This window comes from Equus przewalskii, chromosome 30, assembly GCF_037783145.1.
Source record: "Equus przewalskii isolate Varuska chromosome 30, EquPr2, whole genome shotgun sequence".
Lineage (NCBI taxonomy): Eukaryota > Metazoa > Chordata > Mammalia > Perissodactyla > Equidae > Equus > Equus przewalskii.
Window position 1 is genome coordinate 13,114,624 of NC_091860.1, and position 27,821 is coordinate 13,142,444.

At 34.4% G+C, this 27,821-nt stretch overlaps 1 protein-coding gene across 1 annotated transcript in view; it reads left to right on the plus strand.

Annotated features, from left to right (window-relative positions):
• The window catches only part of DNAJC1 (DnaJ heat shock protein family (Hsp40) member C1), a 188,701-nt gene that overhangs the window by 87,734 nt on the left and 73,146 nt on the right, over positions 1-27,821 (plus strand). Inside the window, exon 8 of the mRNA XM_008510636.2 lies at positions 14,485-14,648. Within this exon, the coding sequence (XP_008508858.2) occupies positions 14,485-14,648 (164 nt within the window). The remainder of the gene's footprint in view (positions 1-14,484; positions 14,649-27,821) is intronic.

The following is a 27,821-nucleotide window of genomic DNA, read 5'->3' on the forward strand; positions in this document are numbered from 1 at the left end:
CCCATTTGGATAATTCAGGATAATCTCCCATCTCAAGGGACTCACCCCTAATCACATCTGCAAAGTTCCCTTTGCTGTGTAAGGTAAAATATGCCCACCAGATTCCAAGGAATACAACATGGTCATGTTTAGGGGGCCATTTTTTTGCCTACCGCAGTCCTTTGGGTGTTTGGGCAGCTTTAGAACAGGGACTGTTTCTTTTTCACCTTCATGTCTCCATCATTGAATACAGTATCCTGGCACCTAGTAAATGTTTAAGTGGATGAATGAATGAAGATATGATTTAATGTAATGCTGTGAATATTGAAGGTCATAAGAGTACCTACACTGTATAGAACATTGTTTCAAGGAGCACATAATTTGATTCAAAAAGTTTCAACAATTACAAATACAAAATAATACTCAAATCAACTATATAACTATTTAAAAGCAGACTTTTATTAAGAGGGAAAAGTTTAGGATAAGGGATTGCATAGTAAGGTTGGCTGATGTGTGTGTGAGGAGTAAGGGTGGGCAAAAGATTATTATATTAAACCTAAGACTGAAACGTAAACTGATGTTATAGCAATTGTTGAAATGGTTTTAATTAAATTGAATAAGTCAATGAATAAATGAAACTCTAAATGTAATTTTTATGTAATTGTTATTTTTAAGTAAAATCATTACATAAAAACTTTCTAAGCCTTTTAAGACTAGTCAAAAGGAGGGGGGAAAATTACATTTACAAGAAAAGAGAAAAATATCAAACTAACCCAAAACTTACCTGTAGAATCAGCATGAATACAATAATTTCATTGCTTTCATAGACATACCTTTTTTTCCTTGCAAAATAATTGGCATATAACATTATATTAGTTTCAGGTGCACAACAAAATGATTCAGTATATGTTGCTAAATGATCACCACAATAAGTCTAGTTAACATCCTTCACCACATATAGTTACAGATTTTTTTTCTTGTGATGAGAACTTTTAAGATTTACTCTCTCAGCAACTTTCAAATATGCAATACAGTATTATTAACTTTAGTCACCATGCTGTACATTACATCCCCAGGATTTATTTTATAACACACCACTTATTTTTATGTAGTTTTTTTAACAAACCACGTAATTGTTACAGTGTTGGCAAATATGGATTCTCTAATAATAATGGATTGTCTGCACACTACAACTTCGAAAATAAGCGTGAAACGTAAAGTATTTATCACAATACAAAAACTGCTTTTGAAGTTTGTGACTGTTTTCCAAAATTATTCAGAGATTTTTGTTCTTCCTAAGAGTTTGATTGCAATTCTCAGATTTAATGATATTCTCTTATTTTGTTATTATTTAATATAAAAGATTATGTAAAACAAATTTGAAAATATGTAAATGTCTGAAAACTCTCTGTGCACCAATAAAAATGTGAAATAGTCTTCTAAAAAGTTTGAAAATTCATCGCTAGCTTATCATTTCTTGAAACTCAAAATGGAAAAACTAAATACCAGAAAACATATTAAAAACAATACTCATGCTAGGCTCTGAGTAACAAGACCTCTGTCACTCATTTTGGTATCAATGGTATATTTGGAAAAGGTGATGGTATCAACTTTAAGAATGTTAAAGAACAGCCACATTACTATTAATAATGTCAGAAACTGTCATGTATTTTTTAATATAGTCTCTAATGGTTACATGCAAAGGATCTTTTAATTAATTTTGTTAACTTCATTACAATGTTCTGCATTGTATACTTTAGAATTAATACATAAAGGCCCCAAATCCCCCAGTGTGCATTTCATTTGCCCCATCCTTCTTAATTTTAAGAACCATCATTGGAATACTGAGTTCATAATAACATTTCCATCTGCTTAATTGAGTAAATGCATCTCATGCAGATTAGCAGTAGCTGTTTTATGCTGCCTGGGTCTCATGACCTAATTGCTAATCTGCCCTCAAGTCTGTCTGCTTTACTGCTGAGACTCTGCAGTGTCCTCTGAGGGCTACACCAGAGCTACACTGAGTAGGATGTGGTGGTCTTATTAAAGTGGCATTTCAGAGGGGGAAATTGGGAAAGGGTAATTTCTTAAAAATAAATATCATTCTTCTGGGAAGTCTTCATGCCAAAAAAATATGTATTTGGAAAATTTTGGCATTTTTTATTATAAATTTTTAATCAATTTTGTGTTTTAGATTTAAGTAAGTTGAATATTTATAAATAGACTTTTTCAGTGTTAATGATATTTTTATATATTCTCTAATTATATGAGTTTTATTCTAAGTCAATAGATGTGAATTCTAAGGACTATGATGAAATAGCCCATATCATGAATGGACAAAAATGCATTTGAGTTCTTTTATAAAGAAGTTGGTCGTCAAGGTTAAAATTTGAATAGACAAAAGACGGAGGAGAAAGGATAGAAGTAAAACTTGGTATTTCCTTTATCTTTTTCTCTTTACCTTACATGATTTAAGAACAAACACAAATCAAATAATCAAAACCCTACTGTCAAGCACTTCTTTTTTAATCTGTATAAATAATAGTTCCGAACATTGGTTATGCTTTTCCTCCTGTTTTGTGGTCCCCATTGCGTGCCCCAGTGATGGGCCTCAGTAGAGGTGCGAGGGAGCAGCGAGAAGGTTGGGGACAGAATACGCCTCTTCAGGGCGGAGGGTTGGAACACATTCACCTTCCCTAAGGTTTGCTAAAAACTCAGCTTCGCGAAGAAAGAAGATGCTAGTGCTGATTTGTAAGTTGATTCAGGGGTTGGTGGGGAAGAGGACAAAAGAAATAGGGCAGAGGCAGCCCCAATTTAGGTTAGAACAGTTTTCCTGTGGTAATGTATGGTGCTCGTGGATGGGAGAATACTGTCTGAGATAACTCATGCTAAGGCCTATAACCAGTCAGTACCCCCAGTACATTTGGAAACATGATCAAATAGAAACTCTACCTTAGCTTGTGAACCGTATTATATAATAAAACCTGACAGGAGCCCTAGTCCCAAGAGTTTAGTGTAGGCAAAGAATTTCTTAAAAATAGTGTTATTTCCTAAGTACTTTAATAACAATAGAATGTGAATATTTTAAATCATACAGCTTAAATAGTAATTTACAATTCCCTCAATATTTTAAGTTGTAATGCTGTGTATGCTTAAATATAATACAATCTTAGTTTTCCCATTGAAATGAAGCAAAAAGGGGCCGGGCCCGTGGCCAAGTGGTTAAGTTTGCGCACTCCGCGGCAGCAGCCCAGGGTTTCGCTGGTTCAGATCCTGGGTGCGGACATGGCACCACTCGTCAGGCCACGTTGAGGTGGTGTCCCACATGCCACAACTAGAAGGACCTGCAACTAACATATGCAATTATGTACCAGGGGGAATTTGGGGAGATAAAGCAGAAAAGAAAAAAAAAAAAAGATTGGCCACAATTGTTAGCTCAGGTGCCAATCTTTAAAAAAAAAAAAAATGAAGCAAAAAGTTTTTATCCAATTGAATTTATAAACATTTATAGCTATAGATTAACTCATCAAATTTCAACTGAAATTTTACTAATTAATTTGGAAATTAGTACCTATTTAATATTATACTTTACGTAAAATAATGTATCAGTTTATAAGCTCCATGCATGCAGATATTTTTATCTTTATTACTATAACCCCAGATCCTAGAACAATGCTAGGTACTTGCTAGGTACTCAGTAAATATTTGTCAAATGAATTAGTGAGTTTAAAAATACTAGGGGCTGGTGTGGTGGCACTGCAGTTAAGTGTGCACGTTCCGCTTCAGTGGCCTGGGGTTCGCCAGTTGGGATCCCAGGTGTGGACATGGCACCTCTTGTCAAGCCATGCTGTGGCAGTCATCCCACATATAAAGTAGAGGAAGATGGTCACAGATGTTAGCTCAAGGTCAGTCTTCCTCAGCAAAAAGAGGAAGATGGGCAGCAGATGTTAGCTCAGGGCTAATCTTCCTCAAAAAAAAAAAAAACCATATTGCTCTTTTCTACTTAATACTTCTTAAAGCAATTTATTAAAACTCTTCAAGAACATTTTTGACAAGAGGCTCTTTCTCATCAATAAAACTGCTTTTTGAGTGATCAACACAGTTTATTTAACAGAGTATTATATCATCTTTGTTTCCATATATAATAGGATACGGTCCTTTTGAATCCATGTATGATGCTGTCACTGGAAATTTTATCCTAAGCCACAAGTAGCTATTTATCTAATATTAGGATTTATTTTTCATGATTGATACAATAAAACCACTATATTGCTTTTTTCCACCAATATTTTTTATTGTGGCAAAATACACATAAGATTTACCATCTTAACCATTTTCAAGTGTGGAGTTTAGTGGTATTAAATATAGTCATAATGTTGTGTGAGCACCACCCCCATCCATCTCCCACAGCTCCTTTCATCTTGCAAAACTGAACTCTGTACCGTTAAACAATGACTCCCCATTCTCACCTCCTCCCATGCTATGAACGTAGGTGTACAAATGTCTCTTTGAGTCCCTGGTTGCAGTTGTTTGAGCATATCCCTGGAAGTGGAATTGCTGGATCATATGGTAATTCTTTTTTAATTTTTTGGGGAACCACCATACTGTTTTCCATATTGCTGTACCATTCTAAACTCCCACCAACAGTGCACAGGGTTCCAGTTTCTCCACATCCTTGTCAACACTTGTTATTTTCTTTCTTTTTTTTAATTGTAGCCATCCTAATGAGTGTTTCTTTGGAGAAATGTCTATTTGAGTCCTGTACCCAATTTTGAATCAAAGTGCTTGGTTTTTTGTCGTTGAGTTTTATGAGTTCTCTATATATTTTGGATATTTTCCCTTATCAGATAAATGATTTGCAAATATTTTCTCCCATTCTCTGCATTGGCTTTTTACTCTGTTAATATTGTCTTTTGATGCACAAAAGCTTTTAATTCTCAGAAGTCTAGTTTGTTTGTTTTTCTTTTGTTGCCTTTGGTGCCATATCAAAGAAATTATTGCCAAATCCAAAGTCTTGAAGCTTTTGCCCTATATTTTCTTCAAAGACTTTTGTAGTTTTAAGTCTTACAGTTAGGTCTTTTGGTTATTTTGAAGTATTGGGTAAGGGTCCAGCTTCATTATTTTGCGTGTGGTATCTAGTTTTCCCAGCACCATTTGTTAAATTTTGCCTTTTTATTTAACTTTTTACTTTGAAATGATTATAGATTCATAGAAAGTGCTGAGATAGTGTAGAGCATTCCCATGTACCCTCTTCTCAGTTTCCTCCATTGGTTCTATCTTCTGTAATATAGTATAATATCAAAACCAGGAAACTGACAGTGATGTGAAGTGTGTGTGTAGTCTTCTGCCATTTTATCACGTGTATATTCATGTAACCTCCACCTGAATCAACCACTACCTCTTTATGGTCATTCCCATCTCCTTCTCCCATCCTTCCAATATCCCTAATATCTGGCAATTACTCATCTATTTTGCATCCCTCTAACTTTGTCGTTTTGACTATATGATTTAGAGAATGTGATTTTGAGAATCATACAGTATGTGACCTTTTAAGATTAGCTTTTTTCGCTCATCATAATGCCCTTGAGATCCATCCAAGTTGTTCCATGTATCAATAGTTCATTCCTTTTTATTAATGAATAGTATTCCATGGTATGGATATACCACAGTTTGTTTAACCATTCACCTATTGTAGGTTGTTTTGGTTGTTGACAATTTTTAACTGTTACAAAAATAAGGCTGCTATGAACATTCATATGTAAGTTTTTGTGTGAACCTAGTTTTCATTTATCTGGGATAAATGCCCAGGAGTACAATTGTTGGGTCATGTGATAAGTTTATGTTTAGAGCTTTAATAAACTGCCACATTATCTTCCAGAGTGCCTGTACCGTTTTATATTCATACAGCAACGTATTAGAGATTTAGTCTCTCTGCATCCTCACCAGAATTTGACATTCTCACTGTTTTTTATTTTAGCTGTTCCGATAGATGTGTAAAAATATCTCTTCATGGTCTTAATTTGCATTTCCCTACTGGACAATGTTGTCGAAGCATCTTTTCATGTGCTTATTTGCCATCCATATATCCTCCTCAGTAAAATCTTTCTTCATGCCTTTGGCCTATTTTCTAATTGGATTTTTTTTTTTACTGTTGAATTTTAAGAGTTCTTTATACATATGTTCTAGATATGATTCCTTTTTCAGATATGTGGTTTACAAATATTTTCTCCCAATTTGTAGTTTATGTTTTCCTCCTCTTAATAGTCTTTCACAGAGCAAAAGTTTTTAATTGTGGTGAAGTCCAGTTTATTGTTGTTGTTTTTTATGGATTGTGCTTTTGATGTTATATCAACTCTTCACCAGATCCTAGGTTCTAAAGATTTCTCCCATGTTTTCTTATAAAAATTTTATAATTTTATGTTTTACGTTTAAATGTATGATGCATTTTGAGTTAATTTTTTTATAAGATGTGAGGTTTAGGTTAAAGTTCTTTTTTTTGCTTATGGATATCCAATTTTTCCAGCACTGTTTTTTTTAAAAACTATTCTTCCTTTATTGAATTCTTTTTACACTTTTGTCAAAAATCACTTGGCCTTACTCGTGTAGGGACTATTTCTAAGGTCTCTACTCTGTTCCATTGGTCTACAGTTCTTCCCATACCAATGTGGAAGTCTTGATTATTGCAGCGATACAAGAAGTCTTAAAATCGAGTAGAATGATTCTTCCTACTTTCTTTTTCAAAATGTTTTACCTATTCTAGTTCCCTTGTCTTTCCATATAAATTTTAGAATAATCTAGTGTATATCTACAAAAAATCTTGCTGGAATTTTGTTAGAAATTGTATTAAATTTGTATATCAATTTGGGGAGAATTGATATATTTACTATGTCAAGTATATCTCTTCATTTATTTATATCTTCATTGATTTCCTTCCTTAGTGTTTTGTAGTTTTTAGCATGCAAATCATGTATGTGTCTTGTTAGATTTACATGTAAGTGTTTCTTTTTTTAAATGTAGAGTGATTGTAAATGATATTGGTTTTTAATTTCGGTTTCCGAATGTTCACTGCAAGTAGAGAAATTCAGTTGATTTTTGTATGTAGATCTTCTACCCTGCAACCTTGTTGAATTTACTATTAGTTCCAGGAATTTTTATGTAGATCCCTTGAATTTTCTGTGTAGACAATCATGTCAGATGACAATAGGGATAGATTTGTTTTTTCCTTTCCAATTTATACATATTTTATTTCCTTTTCATGCCTTAATTTGCTAGCAGAACTTCTAGAACTATGTTGAACAAGAGTGGGGAGAGAGGGCTTCCTTCCTTTGTTCCAGACCTTAGGGTGAAAGCATTTAGTGTTTTACCATTAAGTATGATGTTAGCTGTAGGTTTTTTGTAGATGCTCCATATGAAGTTGGGGAAGTTTTCCTTTATTCATAGTTCTCTGAGTTTTTTATCATGATGGGGTGTTGAATTTTGTTAAATTTTTTTGCATCAATCAATATGATCATGTGCTCTTTCTTCTTTGGTCTATTAATATGCTGAATTACACTGATTAGATTTTGAATATTGAACCAGACTTGCATCCCTGCAGTAAATACCACGTGGTCATGGTGTATAATTCTTTTTACATATTGCTGAATTCAATTTGCTAATATTTTGTTAAGGGTTTTTGCATCCATTTTCATGAGAGATTCATGAGAGTCTATAGTTTTCTGTTTTTGTACTGTCTTTATATGATTTCAGTATCAAGGTAATACTAACATCATATAATGGATTGGGAAGTGTTCTCTCTTCTACTTTCTGAAAAGAACTGTGTAGAATTGATGTTAATTCTTTAAAAATTTGGTAGAATTCTCTGGTGAAACCATCTAAGCCTGCATATTTCTTTTTGGGAATCTTTAAATTACAAACTAAATTTCCTTTATAGTTACAGGGCTATTCAAATATCTGCTTAGTGTGTCTAACTCATGGGTGAGTTAGAGTACGGTCGTCCCTGCGTATCTGCAGGCGATTGGTTCCAGCACCCCCCTTGGATACCAAAATCTGCTGATACTCCAGTCCCTTAGTTGTCCACTATATACCAAAATGCAGAACCTGTGGATACAGAGGGCCAACTGTAGTTTATATTTTTCAAGTAATTGGTCAGTTTCATCTAAGTTTTCAAGTTTATGTGTGTAGAGTTTTTCATAATGATTTCTTACTATCCTTTTGATGTCTGCATGTCCTGTTAGTAATTTCTCCTGTTTCAGTGCTATCATTGGTAACTTTTTGTTTTCTCACTGTTTTCTTTGTCAGTTTCACCAGATGTTTGTCAGTTTTATTGATGTGTTCAAAAAACTAGTTCCTTGTTTCATTGATTTTCTCTATTGCTTTAGTTTTCAGTTTCATTGATTTCTGTTCTTATTTTTATTATTTCTTCCTTCTGCTTGCTTTGGGCTTCTTTTGATCTTTTTTTTTTTTAGCTTCTTGTTGTGGAAGCTTAGATTATTGACTTGAGGCTTTTCATCTTTTCTGATGTAAGCTCTTAGTGCTATAAATTTTACTCAGCACTATTTTGGCATGCCCCACATATTTTGATATATTTTATTTTCATTTGATTCAGTTCATTTTTTTCTTCAGATTTCTTCTTTGATACATGGATTATTCAGAAGTTACGTTGTTTACTTTGCAAGTATTTGAGGATTTTCCTTTTATCTTTCTGTTATTGATTTCTAGTTTGATTCCATTTTCATCAGAAAGCCCATTCTGTATAATTTCAATTCATTTAAATTTGTTGAAGTGTGTTTTATGATCCACGATATGGTCCATGTTAGTATATGTTCCATGGGCATCTGAAAAGAATGTGTGTTCTGTTGTTGAATGGAACATTCTATAAATATCAATTAAATCCAGTTGGTTGATGGTGTTGTTGAATTCTTCTATATCCTTGCTGATTTTGTTTAGTTATCCTATCAGTTGTTGAGAGAGGGATGTTGAAGTCTTTGACCGTAATTGTGAATTTGTTTATTTCTCCTTTTAGGTCCATTGTTTTTTGTGTCCTGTAGTTTGCAGCTCTGTTGTTTGGTGCATACATACACATTTAGGATTGTTATGTCTTATTGGTGGCTTGACCTTTCTTATCATTATATAATCTCTCTCTCTTTCCCTGGTAATTTTCTTTGCTCTGAAGTCTACTTTACCTGATATTAATATAGCTACTCCTGCTTTCTTTTGATTAATGTTTGTACGGTATATCTTTCTCAATTTATTTGCTTTCAAACACCATATTGTTATATTTGAAATGAGTTTCTTATAGGTAGCATATATGTAGGTCATGACTTTTCATCCACTGTACCAATCTCTTTTAATTGGTGTATTTAGACCATTTTATTTAATGTAATTATTGATATGTTAGGGTTTGTCTGCCATTTTATTTTTTGTTTTCTATTCTTTCTGTTTTTTATTTGTCTGTTTTCTTCTTCTTGCTTTCCTGTTGATTACTTGAATATTTTTTTAGAATTCCATTTGGGTTTATCTATTGTAGTTTGTTTAGTATATCACTTTGTATAGCTTTTTTCATCAGGCTTTAGGTATTATGTTACATATACATAACATATCACAATCTACTGGTGTTAACAACATACCATTTCAAGTGATGTATAGAAACATTACCTCCCTTCACATCCCTTTACCTCTCCCAGTTATAGTTGTCTTCAAGATTTTCTCTACATACATTGAATGTTATAATTTTGATTCAGCTGTCAAACGTAACTTAGAAAACTCAAGAGGAGCTGGAAAATCTATTGTATTTACTCATATTTTTACTCTTTCTCTTGTTCTTTCTTTCTTCCCATTGTTTTAAGATTTTTTCCTTTTATGATTTCCTCTCTGTTTAGAGAACATCCTGTAGCCATTATTACCAGATAGGTCTGCTGGTAACAAATTCTCTTAGTATTTCTTCATCTGCAGATGTCTTGGTTTCCCTTTTATTCCTGAAGGATACTTTTACTGGATATAGAAGTTTGAGTTGACAGTTCTTTTCTTTCAGCACTTGAAAAATGTTGTGCCACTTCCTTTTGGTCTACCTGTTTTTTGATGCAAAATATACTGTAATTTGAGTTGTTTTTCCACTACAGGTAAGGTCTCATGTTTCTCTTGCTACTTTTAAGATATTTTTCTTCTTTATTTTTCAAAAGTTTGACTCTGACAATCTTGGCATGGAAGTCTTGGGATTTATCTTGTTTGGGATTCACTCAGCTTCTTGAATGTATAGGTTTATGTCTTTTGCCAACTTTGGCAAGCTTTCAGGCATTATTTCTTTGAATACTCTTTCAGCCCTACCCTCTTTTTCTCTTTTAGGAATTTTGTGACATATATGACATATATGGTAGATCTTTTGTTATAGTTCCCAAAGTCCCCACGGCTCTGATCATCTTTTTTTTCAATCTGTTTTCTCTGTGTTTCCAGATTGGGCAAATTCTGATTCTGTTTTTACCTGCACAGATTCTTTTCCCTGTCTGCTCCCTTTTTCTGTTGAGCCCTCATTCATTAGGTTTTTAATTTTAGCTATTATACTTTTCAGTTCTGATACTTTCATTTGGTTCTTCTGTATATCTTCTGTTTCTTTGCTCTTTACTTTATTTCTTCATTTGCTTTAAGAATGTTTATTATTGCGTGTCAAACCATTTTTATATGGCTGCTTTAAAATCCTAGTCAGATGATTTGGATATCTCTTTCATCTTGTTGGCGTCTGTTGATTATCTTTTTCATTCAAATTGAGATGTTCTTGGTATGGTGAGTGATTTTTTATTAAAACTTGGACATTAGGGTATTATGTTATAAGACTCTGGATCTTATTTAAATCTTCTGTTTTACGTGATGTTCTCTGACAAAGCTTTAGCAGTGAAAGGGGAGTGTCACTGTCTAGTTATGGTCAGGTGGGGGTAGAAGTCCAGGTTCCCTTCATGACCTGTATTACAGCTGAGGGGGAAGGTGGCTGGGAATCCTCTCTGGGTTGGGTGGGTGTGGGTGTTCCTGCTTGCCAGTAGGCCTCCACTAATAAGACCCTGGCTGTGATAAGCAAGAATGCCTATTTATACGCCCCACCTGGCCTCTACTGTTACTGTAGAGAGATGCCTCATTAGTGCTGGGCACTTGTGAAAGCCCTGACTGTCCTCTAGGCTTCCTTCAAAACCACCCTGGCAGGGACAAAGAGGGACACCTCATTATCTCTGGGTCGATGTGGAAATCCAGGCTCCCACTTGCTCTCTCCTGACCTCACAGGGGAAGGAGGATCCTCATTACCTCTTAGTAGGGATGAAAGTCTGGCTTCCTATGCAGCCTTCTCCCATATCACCCTGGTGGGAAGATTGGAGTGCCTCATTACAGCCTTACAATGGCAGAAGGCTAGGATTCCCATTAGCTTTCACTGACATGGGAGAGGAGTGTGGTCACAGTTTTTTCTGTCTTGATTGCCTAAAGTAGATCAGTTGTTATCTAAAAATTTTGTCTTTCTGTTCTGTCGCTTTTCTGGTCCCTTGGCTGGAGAAAGAAGTTGTTTGTTTTGTTGTTGTTGTTATTGTGTGTCTGTGCCTGTTAGTGTTTCTGAGTTAGCGGCTTCTCTAGCACCTAGTTTGGGATATATGAGGCCACAAGAAAACCCAGAGAACTTACCACCTTGGTTGTTCATTGGATCCTGCCATACCTAGCTGGTCTGTCTCCTTCTCTCCGAGATCCAGATTCTTCTTGTGTTTGTTTCATATATAACATTTAGGATTTTCAGTTTTTCTTAGTGAGAGAACTATGGAAAAGTACTTCTACTCCATTTTTCCAGAAGTGGAAGCTTTGTATTACTTTTTTTAAGTGATTTTTAAAATGCTTATTTAAAAAGACATCAAACACCTAAATGTGATGAAACATCCCAGAAATAAATACAAACAACCAGATTTATTTGCTTCTTGTTTATAACTGAGTTTCTATAAACAGCAAAAATTAGTACTGATGAGATGGTTTCTGGCTAATGTGTGTTTTCCCTTAGCAGTGCTTTATTATTCAAAACAAATTGAGAGGAGCTGAGTAATGTGACAGACTTGATAAGGAGTCAGTTATATGACTTCTTCCTCTTTTCTGAAAAGTAGTTTTGAAAAACAAAAACCTGGCCTCCTATTTGGGCTTATGGTCACGCTGTATTAGATTTCTGATAACTTTATATTATACTCACATCATTTAAGTTACTAATTTCCACTATGGTATCAGGGTTTTTTCCCCAAGTCACCATCTCAAAAGCCTGAAAGTGTAAAGATCTTGAACAATATAAGGTGAAATATCGTAATATATATTACTAATATATATTATGTATGGTAATATATAAGGTAAATATAGAGACCATTTATTTTCTAGTTAGGGTAATGTCCTTTTTAACTAGAACTGTTCCCACAGCACTATACTCTTAATGTACATTATTTATTATTTTTTTTTTACATTTCACGAATCCCTTTAATGTCTTGCTTATTAGAACACAGCTCAATTCTCATATGTATTTCTGTGCTCAATCTGTTGCAATAGGCTGTTTTGATTGAAGCATATGAAGAAAATTCAGCCTCACATAGACTTGCAGTTAGAAAAGGGTGCAATACTTTATTAGCCTTTACAGGCAACTGTGGATTATTTTTTGCCAGTACGTCAGAACTTGAAAAGTAATAGTTTTTTGAAGATGAGTTGCAAAGCAAAATCTGAAGCCATATCAATGAGTTTTTCTTACACTAATTACTTTAAAATTTATTGGCCTATTTTGCACTTTGAATGGATCTTTTACCCATGTGTAATTTTGTTAAATTATACATTGGTCACTTGGAAAATTTTAGTACACTGAATTAAGCAGCTCTCCTTAATGTTGATATGCTATCAAAAATTACATTTGTTAATATCACTACCAATGTCATCATAAGAAAGAAGTTTTAAAGCCCACTGTGGCAGATAAAGTTTTGCAAAATTCTGATTTTCACCTGAAAGTTCAAGTATTGTCATTGGCAACAAAGAATATCAATTGATTTCTTGAAGTTTGTACATTATTTTTGACCATTTTTTTCTATTGGGCTGCTTATCCTCTTGTCAATTTATAAAATCTCTTTATGTATTCTACGTATCAGTCTTCTGTTTGTACTCTGAATTGTAGACGTTCTGTCCAAATCTGTTATTTCTCTCTTCATTTGTTTATTCTATCTTTTATCTTTTTTTAATAGCATCTGGGTTTTCAGTCTCAGATAAGATTTCCTCATCCTTTAAATTGTACAGGTAGTTTTTTAGATTTCATTTTACATGATTTTTATTCTTTTGCTTTTTAGGGTCAAATATCTTATCTGACCAAGATTTATTGTAAATGGTGTAAGATTTTGTCCAGTTTTCTTTCAAATGGATAGCCAGTTGTGCCAGCATCATGTATTAACTCCTTTTCCCACTGAATTGAAACATTTATGGATTCTCTATTCTCTTCTGGGAATTTGCCTATTCATATGCCAATATCATAATTTTATTACACTGGCATTATAGTATTTGCAAACACCCACACACAGACAGGATGATAAAGATGTGGTTATAAGGCTGGGATGGTGGGTTGACAATAGTAATTAAGAATGGAGTTGCTTCTCAATGTTAACTCTCTAATCAAAATAGGATTTAATGAAGAGGCCACTTGATAGTCATCTATTGATAACAACCTCTGATGCTGCCAGATTACGTTTTGCCTTTGTCAAATATTGAAAAGATGAATATATACCATTTATTAAGAGCCAATTTTGTGCCAAGTAGTATGTTAGGGGATATATAATTTTCCTCATGTCAACTTTATAAGGTTAGATTTAGCTCTCTTTTACAAATGAGAAAATGGACGTTTGTTCTCAGGGCTGAGTTACTTGCCCAATATTATTTAACTATTAGATTGTAAGGGTAAGATTGAAACGCTAATGACCAGGCTGTTTCCATTGTGCCAGAATGAAATGTTTCATAAAAAATACTTTGAAAACTAAAGATGTATACAAACTGATATGGTGGTTTTATCATAATCATCATCTGATCATGAGTTTTATTTAAAAACGATGCAGTGGGGGGGCTGGCTCTGTGGCCGAGTGGTTAGATTCACACTCTCTGCTTCGGCAGCCCAGGGTTTTCCCAGTTCAGATCCCAGGTGTGGACCTAGCACTGCTCATCAAGCCATGCTGAGGTGGTGTCCCACATAGTACAACCAGAAGGACCTACAACTAGAATATACAACTATGTACTGGGGGCTTTATGGAGAAGAAGAAGAAAAAGGAAGATTGGCAACACATGTTCGCTCAGGTGCCAATCTTAAAAAAAAATGCAGTGGATAATGCACAATAAAACTTAGCAGCTAACTATTTATAGCAAAGCAATTCTATTTTGATGAAAGAACAATATTTATGTGTTCTTTCAAGATATGGTCTATGAATAAAATTTTAGAAATTCTCTTTATTCTTTTATTAATTGGTTCTTTTAAACATTTTTTAGAGCAGAAGAAAGTTAAAGTAAAAAAACCAAAACCTGAATTTCCTGTATATACGCCTTTAGAAAGTGCCTATATTCAGTCTTATGATCATGGAACTTCTATAGAAGAAATTGAGGAACAAATGGATGATTGGCTGGAAAACAGGAACAGATCACAGAAAAAACAGGTAAATAAACTTTAAAAAATGTGTCTGATTGAGTAAAATACATACAGAAAAGTGCATAAAGTATACCGCTCAGTGAACTGTCATAAAGTGAACCAAGTTAACCATTGCCAAGATCAAGAAATAGAACGTTGCCAACGTCCAGAAGCCTCATTCATGCTTGCTCTTGGTTACTCCCTTTCTTTTCTTCCACAAGGATAAAGATTATCCTGACTTCTAACACCGTAGATTAGTTTTACCTGCTATTTGAGGTTTATAAATGGAATCGTCCTGTCTTAGTGCCTTCGGGCTGCTATAACAAAAATGTAATATGGTGGGTGGCTTAAACAAACATTTATTTCTCACACTTCTGATTATTGGCAAATCCAAGATCAAGATGCCAGCAGATGTGATGTCTGATGAGGGCCTTCCTCCTAGTTCATAGACAGCAGCCTTCTTGCTGTGTCCTCACATGGCGGAAGAGGTGAGAGAGCTCTCTGGGGTCTCTTTTAAAAGCTGACTAATCCCATTTTTGAGGGCTCCACCCTTGTGATCTAATCATCTCCCAAAGGCCCCCACCTCCTAATACCATCGCATTGGGGGTTAGGATTTCAACATATGGGTTTGGGTGGGGGGTTGGGGCACATAAATGTTCAGTCTGTAGCACATCCCATATGTACTCTTTTGCATCTGCTTTCCTCTATTCAATATTATATTTGTGAGATTTGTCCATTATTGTGTGTAACAGTTTGTTCATTTCCATTGCTATATAACAGTCCATTTAGAAATACGGCATAATTTATTTTTGTTGGAGATGTGTGTTGTTTCCAGTTTTCAGCTATAATGAGTAATTTTCCTGTGAACATTATTGTACTTTTAGTACACATATGTGTAAATTTATTTTTCTGGAGTTAAGTTGCAGGGTCAACTTCAGTAAGTATTTCTAAACAGTTCTTTTTTTTTTTTAATGTTTGCATCAATTTATACTGTAGTAGCAGGATTTGAAAATTCCGGTTACTCTATATCTTTGCCAACACTCGGTCAAGTCTTCTGTATTTTGACCATTCTGGTAGGTGTGTGGGGATATCTGCGTATGGTTTAATTTTCGTATTCTTTGGTGAATAAGATTGAACCCCTTTTCCTATGTTTATTGGACACTGATATCCTCCTACGTGAAGTGCCTTTTCAAGCTTGTTTTTATTGTGTTGCCTGTGTTTTTTCATACTGATTTGTAAAGAATTCTTTATATATTTCAGAAATGAGTCTTTGGCACATATTTTCTCCCACTCTGGCTTGCCTTTTCACTCTCTTAATGGTGTCCAGAGTTACTAATTTTAATCATCCATCTTTTCCTTTCCCTTATTTGGTGTTTTTTGTGTTGTGTTCAAGAAATATTTTCCCACCTCAAAGTCCTAAAGATATTTCCAAATCCTTCTGGAAGCTTTAATATTCTACTTTTTACATTTAGATCAGTAATCCCCTAGAATTGATTTTTGTGTTTGGTGTGAAGTAATGATCAAGTTTAATTTTTTTTTCAAAAGGTTTCCAGACCAATTGGCCCAAGACCAATTAGTGAAAAGACTGCTTCCTACAGTTCTAAAAATGCCACCTTTATCATGAAACAAGTGTCCATAACTGTGTGGGTCTGTTTTCAGACTTTCTGCTTGGTTTCCTTAATCTACTTGTCCATCCTTGTGCTGATGCCACATGATCTTAATTACCGTAGCTTCTTAATAGGTATCTGGTACAGTAATTTTCCAGCTTTGTTTTCCTTCTCTAAGATTGCACTTTACATTTTCATATAAATTTTAAAAGTATCTTGTCATTTTCCACAAATTATTCAACTGAGATATTCAAATAGGATTACATTGAATATGCAGATCAATTTTGGAAGAATTGCCATCCAGACAGCATTGACTGTACAACCCATGAATAAATCCATTCTTTCAAAAATTTGTTTTAAATAATGCGTTGCAGCTTTTTTGTGTGTATTGCACATTTTTTCTTGTACTGGGTATTTTCTGGGTACTTAGTGTTTTTAGATAATATTGTATGTGATATTGTTTCTTAAATTTCACTTCCTAATTACATTTGATATATAGAAATACAGTTGTTTTTTGTATAATGACCTTGTATCCAGCAACCTTGCTAAATTTTTTAAATTCTAATAATTTCTCTGAATATTATATACTTTTTTTCTTTTGTGCTGATAAAGAACCCCATACACATATACTAGAAGTGATGGTAATAAGTATCCTTGTTTCATTTCCAATCTCAGTAAAAGCTTTAATCATTGGAATTTTTTATTTCATCATTAACCTTATTTATTAAATTTTTATCATTTCACTATTAAGTATGACATATGCTATAGGCTTTTTATAGCATTTTTATTGAGATGTACTTCACATAACATAAAATTCATCATTTAAGAGTGCACACTTCAGTGGCTTTAGTGTATTGACCATGTTGTGCAACCATCACTGCTTTCTAATTTGAGAAGTTTCCTCACACCAAAAAAATAAACAACCTTCACTTGTTAGCAGTTACTCCGATTCTCTACTCTTCCCTTCCCTGACAACCACTAACCTACTTTTTGTCTCTATGGATTTCCTATTCTAGACATTTCATGTAATTTGAATCATGGAATATGTGGCCTTTTGTGTTTGACTTAGCATAATATTTTCAAGGTTTATCCATGTTGTTGTATTTAACAGTACTTCATTTCTCTTATGGCTGAATAATATTTCGTTATATGGATCTATTTCATACTCTTTATTCATTCATCAACTAATGGACATTTGGTTTGATTCTTCTTTTGGGCTGCCATAAATAAAGATGCTATGAATATTCACATACAAGTCTTTCTGCAGACATATGTTTTGTAGTTTCTCTGTGGATTATAATTAATATCTTAATTTATAATAATCTAGTTAGGATTAATGCCAGTTTAGTTTCACTAGTGTACAAAAACTTTCCCCCTTGTAATCTATTATTGTCAGAGATTAAAGCTTTATATATTTGTGCCTGTCAACCTAGATTTGTTATTATTGCTTTATACAGCTGTCTTTTAATGAGATAAAAAAAGAAAAGGAATTACAAAAAAAAATACATTTGTATTGTCTTTTATATTTACCTGTGTACTTACCTTTCCTGGTGTTTATTCCTTCATATGCCATTGAGTTACTGTCTAACGTCCCTTCATTTCATTCTGAAGGACTTCCTTTAGCAGTTATAGGCCCAGACTGCTAGCAACAAATGCTCTCACTTTTTGTTTATCTGGGAATGTCTTGATTTCTCCTTCATTTTTGAAGCATAGTTTTGCCTAATAAATAATTTTGGGTTGACTTTTTTCTTTCAGCACTTTGAATACATCATCCCACTACCTTCTGACCTCCATTGTTTCTGATTAGAAATCAGATGTTAATCTTATTGAGGATCCCTTGTAAATGATGAGTTGCTTCCCCTTTCCTTTTTTCAAGATTCTCTCTTTGTCTTTAGCTTTGGACAGTTTGATTATGATGTATGTATTTATGGATCTCTTTGATCTTATCCTTTTAGAGTTCATTGAGCTTCAAATATGAGAAATATTTGACCTTCCTTCTTCAAATATTCTCTCTTTCTCTTTCCCCCATCACTCATCCTTCCTCTCTTTTCCTCCTTCTCATCACTTGCATTATGCATATGCTGATATGCTCGATGTATCCCACAGGCTTCTGAGGTTTTGGTTATTGTTCTTCATTCTCTTTTCTTTCTGTTCCTCAGACCAGATCATCTCAACGAATCTGCCTTTAAGTTTGCTGATTCTTTCTTTTACCTGTTTAAATCTGCTCTCGAGCCCCTCTAGTGAAATTTTCATTTATTACACTTTTCAACCTCAGAATTTCTATTTTATTCCTTTTATGAATTTTTATCTGTTTATAGATGTTCTCAATTACGTAACACGTTGTTCTCATACTTTCCTTTAGTTCTTTAAACATGATTTCCTTCAGTTTGTTGACATATTTAAAATAGCTGATTTAAAACTTTTGTCTGGAAAGTCCATTGTCTGGTCTTCCTCGGGCAGTTTCTATTTATTTATTTTTCCTTTGTATGGACCATACTATATTGTTTCTTTGAAGGCCTTGTAATTGTTGTTGTTGTTGAAGACTGGCTATTGTGAATATTATAAATTAGCATCTCTGGAAATCAGATTCTCTTCTCTTTCCAGGATTTGTTGTTATGTTGGACTTATTGTACTTTTTTGTTTGTTAGTGACTTTTATGAACTAATTCTATAAACTTTCTGGGGGTTTTTGTTATATATGGCCACTGAAGTCCCTGTTTGATTAGCTTAGCGATCATCTAATAATTAGACAGAGATTTTCTTAAATGCTTGGAGCCGAAAATTCTTCCAGTCTTTGCCATGGACTCTGTGTATGTGTTGGGACTCACCTTCCATACTCAGAAAGACAGTTTGCAGCTCTGCCTTAGCCTTCTCTTTCTGCTTGCAAAGGGCCTCAAGCTCAGCAGCAGGTGAGAACTTAGTTCCCTCTCAGGTCTTTTTTGAGCATGCTCACAGCCCTGGGCACGTATGTGACCTACATCCAGAAATGCGAGAGCATCTCGTTTGTCAGCCTTTCTTCCCAAGCTTTTTGATTAATCTATTGTTTGCCCAACTGTTTTCTGTCACTTAAGGCAGCAGTGGCTAAGATACAGTAGTCCCCCCTTATCCACGGTTTCACTTTCCAAAGTTTGTTACCTGTGGTCAACCACAGCCTGAAGATATTCAATGGAAAAGTCCAGGAATAAACAATTCAAGTTTTAAATTGCGTGCCGTTCTGAGTAGTGTAATAAAATCTTGCACTGTCCCACTTCGTCCTGCCCAGGACATAAATCATCCCTTTGTCAGCATAGTCACACTATGTATGCTACCTGCCCGTTAGTCACTTAGTAGCTAGCTGCCTCAGTTATCACATCAACTGTTGCAGTGTCACAGTGCTTGTGTTCAAGTAACCCTTATTTACTTAATAATGGCCCCAAAGCATGAGTAGTGATGCTAGCAATTAGAATATGCCAAAGAGAAATTATTGTTGTTAATCTCTTACTATGCATAATTTATAATAAACTGTATCATAAGTATGTATGTATAGGAAAAAACGTAGAATATGTGGGGTTCAGTACTAGCCGTGGTTTCAGGCCTCACTGGGGGTTTTGGAATGTATCCTCCTCAGATAAGGGGGGATTACTGTGTGAGTCTGTAAAAGTTTCAACATATGCCCCTGGGGAAGCAGCTTTTACTTTAGCATTAGGCCAGTTTTGAGTTAGGGAAAATAGAGACAAGCCTTTTGAACTGGGATTCCAGGGAGCCACCAGACAGGTCAGAACACATAATTATAATTCTTTGCAAATTAGTTCATTCTGCTTCCTCCTGTATCAAGAATACAGCTGTTGTCACAGATAGTGCTGAGCTGTGGAACAGGAAATAGGACTGGGGTAAGTTAAAGTACCACAGAGTTCACTGCTGTTATCAAGAATCAGCTGTTTTTCTTGAATCCACATTATCCATGGTGCTGTAAGCCTTTGGTTAATTTCTCAGTTCAGAAAAAGTTGATTCTGATAGTTTGTTGCTTTTACAGAGAGGTGGAATTTGGAATTCTTTACTCTGGCGTTTTCATTAACATCACTCTAGGTGTTTTAAAAATCAAATTAAGTTCTCTTCCTAGTTTTGGTAAGAATTCTTATTTATTAGAAATGAATGTTGTCAAATGTTATCAAATACTTTTTTCTGCATCAATTAAGATGATTGCATGCTTTTTTACCTTTATTTTGTTAATGAGATGAATTACCGTGGTTGTTTTTCTCACATTAAACCCCTGTGCTTTCCTGGAATAAGTAACATTTTATTTGATTTGATTTGCTAATATTTTGTTTAGGATTTTTGCTTTTATGTTTGTGAGAGGGATTGGCCTGTGATTTTCTTTTCTTATAATACCTTTGTCAGGTTGGGTGTCAGTCATATGCTGGCCTTATAAAATACGGATTGTTTCTTCTTTTTTTTAATTTTTAATTTTGAAATAATTTTGGATTCATAAGAAGCTGCGAAGACAGTACAGAGATTTCCTATGTACCTTTCACTGAGTTTTCCCTAATGGTTACCTCTTATGTTAGTTACAATACAATTTCAAAACCGAGAAATTGACGTTAGTACAATGTCTGTGTATAGTTGTATGCCATCTTATCATGTGTAGATTTGTGTAACAACCACACTGCAATCAAGATAGAGAAATATTTAAAATATAGCACACAAATATACCACTCATGCTTCTTTGTATTCACACCCGTCCCCTCCCCTTCTCCTTAACCTCTGACAACTGCTGATTTATTTTCCCTCTAGTTTTGTCATTTTGAGAATGTTATATAAGTAGAATCATTGACTATGTGATCTCTTAAGATTGACTTCTTTTTTATGCCTTTTATTTTTCTTTCTTTTTAATGAGGTATAATTGACATATAACATTATATTAGTTTCAGGTGTACAACATGATGTGATATTTGTATATATTAAGAAATGATAACCACAATAAATGTAGTTAACGTTTGTCACCATACTGCTGCAATTTTTTGTGTGATAAGAACTTTTAAGATTTACTGTCCTAGCACCTTTCAAATATGCAATACAGTATTATTAACTGTAGTCAGCATGCTGTACATCACATGCCCATGACTTATTTACTTTATAACAGGAAGTTCGTGCCATTTGACCCCCTTCACTCATTTCACCCACTCACCACCCCCGCCCCACCTCTGGTAGACATCAATCTGTTCCTTTTATCTGTGAGTTTACTTGTTTTTGTTCTTGTTTTTTTTTTAATTCCTGTAAAAAAAAAGGGAGATTGTAAGTGAAACCATACAGTATTTGTCTTTCTCCGTCTGACTTATTTCACTTAGCATAATGCCCTTAAGGTCCATCCATGGTATCACAAATGGCAAGATTTCCTTCTTTTTTTATGGATTAATAATATTCCCTTGTGTGTGTATGTATGTATCACATTTTCTTTATCCATTCATCCATCAATGGACATTTAGGTTTTTTCCATAACTTGGCTATTTTAAAAAATCCTGTGGTGATTGTGAGAGTGCATATATCTTTTCAAGTCAGTGTTTTAATTTTCTTCGAAAAAATACCCAGAAGTGGAATTGCTGGATCATATGGTAGTTCTGTTACCGCCTACAAACATAGGTTCTTTACCTGCCACACAACAGGGGCCAAATAAAAACTGGAACGCCAGGCTTATGGCAAGGAAAGGGTTTTTATTTCGGGTGACATCAGCCAGGAGATGACAGTGAGTCCTTAAATTTGTCCTGTTTTGTCTCCCTGAAAGAGGGGAGGCGGAGGTTTTAAAGGTTTGTGAGGAATGTGGCTGCTTGTAGTGGGTGGGGGGAGTCAGTGGCCTTGCTGGTCAGAGCTTTCCCACCAGCCTGCGTTAGGCCTTGGGAGGCTGTTTGCAGGGAGGAGGAGGAGATGATAAGGAACCCAGGTGGGTGACCTCAGCCTTTTGTCTCCACGGTGGATAGTGGATTCTGGAGCCAGGGAGCCAGGGAGTAGGCGGGGAAAGAGTGCTTTGGTTTTAACCCCATATGTGCTGGGTTTAATGTAGGGGAACTGATATCAGTTCCTGATATTGGCATCAGTTCTATTTTTAATTTTGGAGGGAACCTCCACACTGTTTTCCATAGTGGCTGCACCAGTTTACATTCTCACCAGCAGTGTGCAAGGTTTCCCTTTTCTCCACAGCCTCGCCAGCACTTGTTATTTCTCATCTTCTGGATAATAGCCATTCTAACAAGCTTGAGGTGATATCTCATTGTGGTTTTGATTTGTTTTTTCCTGATGACTAGTGATATAGAGCAACTTTTCATGTACCTGTTGACCATCTGTATATCTTCTTTGGAAAAATATCTGTTTAGGTCTTTTGCCCATTTTTTAATTGGGTTATTTGGGGGTTTTTTTGCTTTGAGCTATATGCGTACCTTGTATATTTTTAGATATTAATCCCTTACCAGATGTATCATTTGCAAATATTTTCTCCCATTCAATATGTTGCCTTTACATTTTGTTGATGGTTTCCTTTGCTGTGCAGAAGTTTTTTAGTTTGATGTAGTCCCACTTGTTTATTTTTGCTTTTGTTGCCTTTGTTTTTAGTGTCAAATCCAAAAAATTGTCACCAAGACTGATGTTAAGGAGGTTACTGCTTATGTTTACCTCTAGGAGTTTTATGGTTTCAGGTCTTACGTTCAAGTCTTTCATCCACTTTGAGTTGACTTTGTGTATGGTGTAAGATAGGGATGCAGTTTCATTCCTTTCATGTTATTGTCTAGTTTTCCCAACACCATTTATTCAAGAGATTGTCCTTTTCCCATTGTGTATTCTTGGCTTCTTTATCATGAATTAATTTACCATATATGTGTGGGTTTATTTTTGGGCTCTCTATTCTGCTCCATTGATCTGTGTGTCTCTTTTTGTGCCAGTGCCATACTGTTTTGATGATTATAGCTTTGTAATATAGTTTGAAACCAGGGAGCATGATGCCTCCAGCTTTGTTGTTCTTTCTAAAGATTGCTTTGGCTTTTTAGGGTCTTTTGTGGTTCCATAAAACTTTTAGGATTGTTTGTTATATTTCTGTGAAAAATGCTGTTGGAATTTTAACAGGGATTGAATTGAATCTGTAGATTGCTTTGGGTAGTATGGACGTTTTAAGAATATTAATTCTTGTCATGAGCATGGAAAATCTTTCCATTTATTCGTGTCTTCTTCAGTTTCTTTTATCAGTGTCTTATAATTTTCGGTGTACAAGTATTTCACCTCCTTGGTTAAATTTATTCTTAGGTATTTTATTCTTTTTGATGCATTGTAATTGGGATTGTTTTCTCAATTTCTCTTTTGGACAGCTTGTTATTGGTGTATAGGAATGCAATAATTTTTGTATGTTGATTTTGTACGCTGCAGCTTTACTAATTCATTGATTTTTAGGGTTTTTTTGCTTTTTTCTTTTTTAAAGATTGGCACCTGAGCTAACATCTGTTGCCAATCTTGTTTGGTTTCTTTTTCCCTCTTCTCCCCAGTACATAGTTGTATATTCTAGTTGTGAGTGCCTCTGTTCTGCTATGTGGGACACTGCCTCAGCATGGCCTGACGAGTGGTGCCATTTCTGCGCCTGGGATCCAAACTCATGAAACCCCGGGCCACCGAAGCAGAGCTCACAAACTTAACCACTCGGCCACAGGCTGGCCCCTCATTGATTTCTAAGTTTTTTGGTGGATTCTTTAGAGTTTTCTATATGTAATATTATGTCATCTGCAAAAGGTCACAGTTTTACTTCTTCCTTCCCAATTTGGATGTATTTCTTTCTTTTTCTTGCTTAATTGCTCTGACCAGGACTGCCAGTACTATGTTGAATAAAAGTGGTGAGAATGGGTGTCCTTGTCTTGCTCCTGATCTTAGAGAAAAGTTTTCGGCTTTTCACTGTTGAGTATGTTAGCTATGGGCTTGTCATATATGGTCTTTATTATGTTGAGGCATATTCTCTCTATACCCACTTTGTTGAGAGTTTTTATCATAAACGTATGTTGAATTTTGTCAAATGCTTTTTCTGCATCTACTGAGATAATCATAAAATTTTTATCCTTCATTTTGTTAATGTGGTGTATCACATTGATTGATTTGCAGTTGTTGAATTGTCCCTGCATCCTTTGAGTAAATTCTACTTGATCATGGTATATGATCCTTTTCATGTATGGTTGAACTCAATTTGCTAATATTTTTTTGAGGATTTTTGCATCTGTCTTCATCAGGGATATTAGCCTGTAATTAATATTTTCTTGTGGCATCCTCATCTGGTTTTGGTATCAGGGTAATGCTGGCCTTGTAAAATGAGTTCAGAATTGTTCTCTCCTCTCCTATTTTTTTAAGAGTTTGAGGAGGATTGTGTTAATTCTTGTTAAATGGTTGGTAGAATTCACCAGTGCAGCTGTCTGATCCTGGACTTTTGTTTGTTGAGGGATTTTTATTACTGATTCAATCTCTTTACTAGTAACTGGTCTGTTTGGCTTTTATATTTCTTTACAAATCAGTCTTGGTTGGTTGTATGTTTCTAGGAATTTATGCATTTCTTCTAGATTGTCCAATTTGTTGGCATATAACTGTTCATGGTAGTCTCTTATGATCCTTTGCATTTCTGTGGTATTAGTTGTAATGTCTCCTCTTTCATTTCTGATTTTGTTTATTGAGTCCTCTCTTTTTCTTAGTGAGTCTAGCTAAAGGATTGTCAGTTTTGTTTGTCTTTTCAAAGAACCAGCTCTTAGTTTCACTGACCTTTTCTATTGTCATTTAGTCTCTTCATTTATTTCCAATCTGGTCTGTGTTATTTCCTTCCTTCTACTAACTTTGGGCTTCATTTGTTCTTCTTTTTCTAGTTCCTAAAGGTGTGACATTAGGTTGTTATTCAAGATTTTTCTTGTTTCTTGATTCAGGCATTTATTGATGTGAACTTCCCTCTTAGAACTGCTTTTGCTGCATCCCATAAGTTTGGTATATTGTATTTCCATGTTCATTTGTCTCAAGATATTTTTTTATTTCTCTTTTGACTTCTTTGACCCATTGGTTGGTTGTTCAGTAGCATGTTGTTTAATCTCCATATATTGTGAATTTTCCAGTTTCCTTCTTGTAGTTGATTTATAATTTCATACCATTTCAGTAGGAAAAGGTGCTTAATGTGATTTCAGGCTTCTTAAATTTATTAAGACTTGTTTTGTGGCCTAACATATGATCTATCCTGGAGAATGTTCCATGTGCACTTGAGGAGAATATATATTCTCTTGCTTTTGGATGAGATGTTCTGTGTTTATCTGCTAACTTCCTCTGGTCTAACATACTAAGGTTGATGTTTCCTTATTGATTTTCTGTCTGGATGATCTAGCCATTGATGAAAATGAGATATTAAAGTCACCCACTATTATTGTATGCTGTCTATTTCTCCCTTTAGGTCTGTTAATATTTGCTTTATATAGATCTATCTTTATATATATTTGCTTTATGCACATAAGATCCATCCAAGTGTTTGAGAATATCAGTAGTTTTTTTCCTTTTTATTGCTGAATAATATTCCATGGTATGCATAAACTATAGTTTGTTGAATTATTCACTATTTAAGGACATTTTGATTGTTTCCAATTTTTTCCTGTTACAAATAAAGCTGCTAGAAACACAGTGTTTTGTGTGAGCATCAATTTTTATTTCTCTTAGGTATAGACATGGAAGTGGAGTTGCTGGGTCATATGGTAGCTCTATGTTTAACATTTTGAGGAACTACCAAACTATTTTCCAGAGTACATTGTATGTTCCCTCCAGCAATATATGAGAGATCCAGTTTCTTTGCATCCTCACCAGAGTTTGGCATTGTCACCTTTTTTTTAGTTTATACCTATAGTACACACCTATTCTAATAGGTGTGTAGTGATATCTCATCATGTTTTTAATTTCCTTTTCCCTAGTGATAGTTATGTTGAACATCTGTTTGTGTACTTACTTGTCATCTGGTCTGTCCTCTTCAGTGAATTCTTTCCTCATATCTGTTGCCTCTTTTCTAATTGGATTATTTGCTTTTTTGCTATTTAAGTTTGAGAGTTCTTTACATATTTGTAATATACATCCTTTATCAGATAGTTGGTTTGGAAATATTTTCTTTCAGTCTATAACTTGTCTTTTCATCTTCTTAACAGGATCTTTGGCAGAGCAAAAGCTTTTAATTTTTATAAAGTCCAGTTTATTATTATTTTTCTATGTATTGTTCTTTGGGGTCATGCCTGAAAACTTTTTATCATGCCATAGATCTCAAAGAGTTTCTCCTATGTTTTCTTTTATAAGTTTTATAGTGTTGTAATTTACATTAAATGTATAATCCACTTTAAGTTAATTTTTATATTAAGTGTGAGGTTTATGCCAAGGTCTTTTATTTATTTATGTATTTACTTTTTACCTATGTGTAATCTAATTGCTTCAGCACCATTTGTTTACAAGACTATCCTTTGTTTGTTCTTTATCTGTATTTCCTGGAAGAGTTGCATAAGATTGGAGTTATTTCCTCCATAAATATTTAGTGGAAATCACTGGTAAAGCCATCTGTGTTTTCTTGGAGGGATGATTTTTAATTGGGATCTAATTTCTTTAATACTTATATGATCATTCAGGTGTTACATTTCTTCCTATGTCAGTTTAAGTAAGTTGTGTTTTTCTCAGGAGTTTGTTGATTTGTTTAAATTAGTAAATTTATCACTATAAAGTTGTTCATAGTATCTTTCTGTTTTGATTTGATGTTTATAACAGTGCTGTCCAGTTGAACTTTCTGTTATTATGAAAATGTTATGTATCTGTGCTGTCCAGTATGGGATGTGACTATTTAAGCACATGAAATTTGGCTAGTGTGACTAAGGAACTAGGTTTTTAATTTTATTGCACTGTAAATCAAAATTTAAATAGTTTCATGTGGTAAGTGGCTGCCATATTAGGCAGCACACATCTATGAGGTCTTGAATGATTTCCTTGTTTTCTTTCCTGATAGTGAGTATTTGTGCATTTTGTTCTTTCTCCTTCTCTTTCATCAATCTTTTCGGTTTAAGTTGTTAGTTTTTTTAAAAACAACAATTTTTGCCTTTTTCCAGTCTCTACGTTGTATGCTTGTTTTCTACATTACTGATTTCTGCTCTTTTATTGTTTCCTTCATTTTACTTTCTTTGAGTTAAATTTATAGTTCTTACCTAACCTCTAAAGATGGAGAGTTACCATACTGATTTGCAGTCTTTCTTGTGATATAAGCATTAAAGGCTATAAATGTCCCTCTAGGAATAGCTTTAGCTATAAAGTCACAGGTTTTAATATTTTGTGTTTTATGTATCATTCAGTTGAAAATATTTCTGATTTTCATTGTGATTGCTTTATTGACCCATAGAATCTTTAGGAGTGTATTTCTTAATTTACAAACACATGAGAATGTTCTAGTTATCCCTTTATTGTTAATTTCCAGCTTAATTGTTTTGTGGTCAGAGAGCACACTCTGATTTCAGTCCTTTGAAATATGTTGAGACTTGATCTGTGGACTACTCTTTAGTCAGTTATTTTAAATGTTCACTGTAGTCTTAAAAGAATTGTGTAGCTGTGGGTCAA